This window comes from Oryzias melastigma, linkage group LG4, assembly GCF_002922805.2.
Source record: "Oryzias melastigma strain HK-1 linkage group LG4, ASM292280v2, whole genome shotgun sequence".
NCBI classification, from domain to species: domain Eukaryota; kingdom Metazoa; phylum Chordata; class Actinopteri; order Beloniformes; family Adrianichthyidae; genus Oryzias; species Oryzias melastigma.
Window position 1 is genome coordinate 26,150,174 of NC_050515.1, and position 6,578 is coordinate 26,156,751.

At 42.6% G+C, this 6,578-nt stretch overlaps 1 protein-coding gene across 2 annotated transcripts in view; it reads right to left on the bottom strand.

Moving 5' to 3' along the window:
- bcl6aa (BCL6A transcription repressor a) overlaps window positions 1-5,356 on the bottom strand; it is a 13,298-nt gene extending 7,942 nt beyond the window's left edge. The window contains exon 1 of one of the 2 annotated variants that reach the window (XM_024279113.2): window positions 4,757-5,356. In XM_024279113.2, the coding sequence (XP_024134881.1) occupies window positions 4,757-4,784 (28 nt within the window). In that variant the 5' untranslated portion in view covers window positions 4,785-5,356. The remainder of the gene's footprint in view (window positions 1-4,756) is intronic. The other variant, XM_024279114.2, reaches the window with a different exon arrangement.
- Window positions 5,357-6,578: the final 1,222 nt, after the last annotated feature.

Sequence of the window (6,578 nt, forward strand, 5' to 3'; positions counted from 1 at the left end):
TGCTGTTAGCTACAGAACTCTTTTTAGTTCCTTTCTTTAAAAGAATTTTCTTTTTGTATTGTTAAGTTTCACTTTTCCCCCCCTAACTCCACTCACACCCCCCTCCGCCCTTTTTTTCCCCTCTCTGCTTCTCTCCATCAGGTTCAATTCTGCAGCGTGTCAGAAAGAGAGATTTGTTCTCCGCGTCTTATTGCACGCATTTAGACGTTTTCCTTGATCATCTATTAGGAGAGATCACTGAAAGCGCACAGAGAGACGGCACCGTTTAAAAAAAACAAGAGGTGCATTCAATAAAGGTAACTTCAAAGATTTGCAGCGCAGGAAGGCATTTTCTTTAGAAGCTTGCCTCCTGCCTTTTTTAATTAACAGACGGAGAAGTCTTAATCTGACATGGAAAGGAGTGTGTTTGCAGCGGGGCAATCTGGCTTTTGTGCCTTGACGAAGTTGAACCCTGACAGGAAGATTACCCGCACCCTCAAATGATAAAAGCTGGCTCCAGGTTCAGCTTTTCATTTGCATGTTTTTGCCAAGATCTGTTCTGGACTTACTGTCCAGTTCATGTGATCAGTAACACATCTGGAGGAAAAGAACATTACTTAAAGATGATTTTCTTCTTCAAGTATGCATATCTAAAGAAGCTAATGTAATGCTAAAGTGATGGACGAATCACGAATATTAAAAAAATTTATTAAAACTGAGTATTTTTTATTTAAACATTTGTGAATAAGGAGCAAATTAGGAGAAAAAATGGAAAAAATTTGTCGGCAAGCAAATAGATCCATGAACGTCTTTGTTTTCCTCATCTGAGCTGGAATCCGGATCAAAACTTTACGGCTACATAGCCCTGAAATGACTCACCATTTGTTACCCTAGCAATGTTAGGTTGGGGTTGTAAAGGCCTGTAAGCTAGTCGGAGATGATGGGAAATGAGGGCAGGCTTGCTCAGTACCAACAGTCTCATCTATAACTCAGAGGTGAATTTCGAATGAACTGCTGCCGCTTTGGAGAAATTATTTTCAATTAAATTATATTCTTTTTGATTAAAAACGGCATCGTCATAATTAAAGACCACTGGAGATGCTTTTAACCCTTTAACACCTGAGGCGTCACCAAAATCTTTAACATACTGTAATTGTTCAACCGTTAACACGATAATTCCAGTAGATTCTGAAGGAGAAAAGCGGCTCGACGGTTGAACAATTACAGGAAATCAAAGAACAAAAACACTGGAGCTCTGGTGTAAAAGGGTTAAATAGATGTAATAGAGGTGACTTTATTTGTGGAAAATACACTAATAAGACCATAAGACTTCTTTGTAACATTTTAAAATGCCAACATATAACACAGAAGTGGCTAAAGAGTTAGTTTCACGCTGGACTCACACAAGCTCAGCATGGAAAAGAGGTCCAAATTAAACCTCAGTGTTTAGAGATAACTCGGACAATCTTTATGTGAGCGATGCTGCTGGGATCCTCAGAAGGTCTCCTCCCTGATGCAGATAGATATTTTAATGCACACACTTCATTGTTTTAACTGCACATTTTTTTCTGATTTAAGTTTTTTTTGCTTTTATTTTATCAACTTGTCTCCATACTTTTTGCTCATGATGTAGCAAACAAATGTGTTGCATTGTGTGTTTTGTAGTCTAACCTAATCTACACTGTAAAAAGTGAAACACTGGATCAATTAATAAAAGTTTTGCACTTTGTTGCATTTAAAAATAATATTTTTAATCAAATTACTTTTTCAAGTTGACTAAACCATCTTAACTTGATGAAAATTAATCATTTTAAATGTTGCAGAAAACAAAAAGTAGACAGTTGTTGTTATTTGTGGGTTTTACATTTGGTGTTCTGGTTGGATTCCAACAAGCAACAAGACAAAGAGGAAGTTTGCTTGTAGAACATGTCAGCAATGCACAAACCGACATGGCTTTTGTCTATAAATCCCTTTTTTTCTTAAAGTTTAAAAGTTCTGACAGTGGTTGCCTTTTATTGGACACCACAGACAATTCAACCTGCTCAATTCCTCCAATGTGTCAGTTATTATATCTTAATTAAAGACAGTAAAAGGGGAAGCAGTGTGCTTGTTCTAGACCCGGAAAAACCGGTGTCTGTCCACTTAGCGGGCTGCAAGTCCGACGTTGGAATGCAGCTTGCGGGGTTCACATTCAAGGAATTTTTGACGTATTTTGCATGACAGGTGAGCAGTCTGCTGGAAGACACTTGAAACTCTCCAGCATCTCCACAGGTGCTATGTCCATGTTTTCCCACCCTAGTCCCTCAGGTGTGTGAGGAGGAGAACTTCTACTGAACATCCTTTCCTCAACAAGGAAGCTCTAACTGACAGTAAACAAGCACCACCCTCAGTCGTGATCCACTGAGATCCAGGTGTCTGCTTCAGCTCTAATGTCAAACCATTTCCCAGCTGTTGCCAAAGTAGATCTTGATAAGCCGTCTGCGTGAGGGAAATCTTATTCTGCTGCATTTTTGTGTCGTTGAGGCATGGAGTACTGAACAAGTGTGCCCAAAGTGCTTGTGATGGGGAAATTCCTTTCACTGCCACTTGTCTCAATTAGATGAAATGATCAGCTAAGACAAGCGATTGTTGGATTAAAACCAAAAAGCCTGAAAAATGGTAGATAGGAAGCAAACTGGAATTGAAGTCTTACTTGCTTGCCTTTACAACAAAAGCAAAACAAAACAAAAAATCCACTCGGAGAAAATCGTCTCACGTTTACTCATAAACTGAGCAGGCAGATTGTTTGAAATGTATCCGTGTTTAGGCAACAGAGGTAACATTTCGCTGGGTGAGGTGGAAACTTCCACTGTCAACTATGTTTTCTGCTTATGTAAAAAAGACGTCTGTAAAAGCTGCAGAACTGGTTTGTATTCCGTGTTGCGCATTGAGTGAACACGGCGAAGGTGGCGTTTGCATGTAAACTGAAGGGAAGTGCAGAAGCCGCTCAGGTCATCACAGTTTCACCAGCGGTTTCATTTCTGGAGTGTCCTGTCAGACGCCCCCACCCACCATTTGACTGTTGCTGGCTATTTTTCTCCATTTTTGGTTCATCTTTGATCTGAACCATATCTAATTCTGTTGCACTGCTCCGGCTGTCGGGTCAGAGTAGTTGTCTGTGTCTAATGCCAGCGACTGATACTAGTGTACGGGCTGGCTGAACAGGAAACGCACACACCCAGCTCCAGGCCACGCTTCACCAAAGCGGCACATCTTCCAGCTCAGCAGTCTGTCTCTGCTGCTTCCACATTAGATTAAAAAAAAAAAAATCCTAAAATATGAATGCAATCCTGGGTGGAGCGCTAGTAAAACTCGAGCTGAACACATCTTCATTTTTAATTACCTCACATTCACACTGAAACATCCAGCGCTTCCTTTCACAGTCAGGTTTTACGCCATTCCTTTTCCATCAAGATTTCAAACATTTCCGTCCTCCGGTGGCGCTTAGGTGTATTTCCATGTCAGCCTTTTGAAGGTTTCCTCCAGCCAAAGCAGTAAATGGATTTAAATCCAACATGGCAACATGGGATTGGCGAGGATGAAAGCAATACAACCATTCCCCAGATGTGGAAAAGAGGAGGAAATCTGTTTGCTGCCATGGATTTTACAAAAGGAAGCGGCTGAATTTAAATAAAATATGAAAAATGTACTTAATGCACCCTGAGAATTACAAATCTAAAATTCTCTATAGGTAAAGCGTAGTCACAATTGTCTATTTGATATGCAAACATTAAACATTTTTGTTTCTGAATGATTTAACATTAGGAAGCCATCAGGCCTCCGTTAACCTGCATTTTTGCAGCATTTTCTCCTAATGCCTCTGGTCTCCCTGTGCTTTCATTAAAAGCCTTCTCTGTACCAAGGAAATGGCTTGCAGAAGTTGTGCCAGCACCTGCGCTCAACACCTTCACACAGTTTTATCTGCGCCTCATCTTTGCAATGCTTTGAAAAATGTTTCGTTCTGCACGGGTCAGACCACGAGCAATTCCTCAGAAAAGCGGCGCACGTGAGTTTTCTGTGCTAATGACGAAGTTCAAACTCTGAAAGTGAAAACGCGTGTTTGTTTTTTTTTGGAAGAAGCTGTCTCTGATGGGAAGAAGACTTTCATCTGAAGCACTCACCTCTGTTTGACATGTCCTTGCAGAGCGAAGCTGGCAGGAAAATCAAAAGGGAATCACAAAGTTCTGTCAAATTGCTCACCTCGCGGCTAATCCTTAAATCGTCTTTACATGCTTTTACATACTGCAGATAAAACCTGAGGTCATTGTTTAGTGGAGTCACTACTCCCATTTGCCTATCAGATGTCAGTTGTTTTATCACACTTGTGCCTACAGTTCATCCTTTATGGTTAGTTTGCATGCCCATGAAGACTGAGGCATTTGATGAAATCGCAGAGATTATAGGAACAATATAAAAGTTATATGGAAATATGGAGGTTATCGATGCAGGTGTGAGCAAACCAGTGTCTGTGGCCTGTTCAGCTTTCCTCCAGCATGCTTCGGAGCTCTTCAGATATTAGCTGAAAGTTTGTTTGCCTCTTGAAACAAAGTCATATGCACACACAGATCTCAGAAAAAAACTATATTGTGACTTTTAAAGTCAAAAATAAGATGCTATTTTATATTTTTTCGTTTTTTTATGCAAAATTTGCAGGATCAGTGCAAAGGAATGCAAAGCATTTCAGCTTGATAGAATTTGTATTCATTTTCTTTACTAGTGAATACCAAAGAGGTCTCACCTTTTTTCTGCTGAAAGGAGTGAGGCATGATGGGATCAGGTGGGATTCGTCCTTCTGGAAGTGCTGGGAAGTCTGGCGGGGAAACCCAAGCAGCGGAGGCTGGCCGGTCTCCTGAGTGGCAGCTTCGTGGAGGCTGAAGATGTTCTTTATTGTAGGAGCACACCAGATCTGCGTCTGTGCTCTGGCGGAGCTTCCTGTCTGCCCTCCTTGAGCGGGATGGGAAAGGAAAGGAAAGGCGGGCACGGCGTCTGGGATGAAGTGAGTCAAATTGACTGAGCACGCTTCACGTTAGAGAAACGGTCCACAGGGCATCTCTCTGGCTCTCTGAGCTGATAGGCCGCCTGCACTCTAGCGTTCATTGATTGTCGCACTCACAGTCGCTCCACTTTTCCACGAATGCTAAAACTGTGGGACAGGCTCAGTTTTGAAAGAAGGAAAAAAAATAGAGGAGAGGGAGTGAGAGAGAGATTAAACAGCCTGTAAAATAATCCCAGTTCCTCTTTATAGAATTCATTTGAATGCAGAGGCTGAAATCCCATTAAGCCAGCGGAGCACAAACCAGTGCCTTTAACCTGGAGGAACTCTTGGAGCTCAGGCCATCTGTCAGATGGGTTTTTCATATACAGCTACAACACATTGTTTTATAAACAGAGCTTTTATACAACAAACATTTCAGTGTCCCAGAGCATTAATCTACCTAAGATTATCTCAATCCATGGAACTAGATATTGCTCTTTATGACTGGTGTAGTGGAGGGGGTGTTGTTACATCACCCCAGCTGTCACTTGAGCGTGGCCCGGCCAATGGGAAGATCAGTGATGTTTCTGCTGCAGAGAAAATTAGGGAGCAAAATCCTGACAACAAAAGAACGGCCGCGGAAAACAAACCTAAAGTCAGCAGTCTCAAATCTTGTGGAGTTACTTTCATGCAGCTGCAGAGAAAAGTATTATTTTATGTTTTCATTGATGCGTCCACACAATGTTTAATTATAGCTGACACTTGACATTGATTTCTAATGAACACAGACAGCGGATAAACAGGGTGAGAACCTCTGAAGCTTTGAATGTAGCAGCTTCAGCAGGCCTGAAGCATGCGGGGTAACAGGTGAACACACCAGAGACGGGACTGCGGCTGAAAAACCAGCGGCGGCGGATGTCCGATGGGTCCCACGTGGAGTGTGTTCTTCACAACTGCGGGATAATCCGCCGGATGAGTCGACTAATATTTAGCCAATCCCGCTAAAGCCAAATTAGTCCAACACATTTCCATCATATTCAGAGTAAAGCAGCCCCCAACAATCTGAGCCCTTGGGATCCTGACAGCAAATGACCGGTGAGCTTCGCAGATCCCTGTGATCCAGAGATAAACTCATGAAGAAGCTTAAACCTCTTAATGACACACAAATGAAAGTCAACAACAGGTCACGCGGCCTTAGAGGAGAACTCTTGCCTGTCCTCCTCTTGTGGGAAACGGCGAGTGATCAGAGAACCTGCAGGAGGCCGAAACAATGAGGAGATTGACAGGGGTCGGGGGGGTTCCAATCACACAACCCATCACCGCCGCCCCCCCCTCAGTCGGCTCTCTGAGGCTTATATGAGGATGGCTTCTGTAGAGCAGCACATGAGTGACCTTAATCATCAGAGGGATATTTGGGTTTTACTTGGCAGCGATGCGACGCATGCGGTCATCGTTTGACTGGCAGGCAGAAAAAAATGAAAGGGGGCCAAGGTCAGTTTGCAGAGTGTAATCCATATGATCCCGCTACAGAAGCGGGTGCTGCCGTAAACCCCAAAGCCAAACAACATCAGGCACGTTTTCCTCT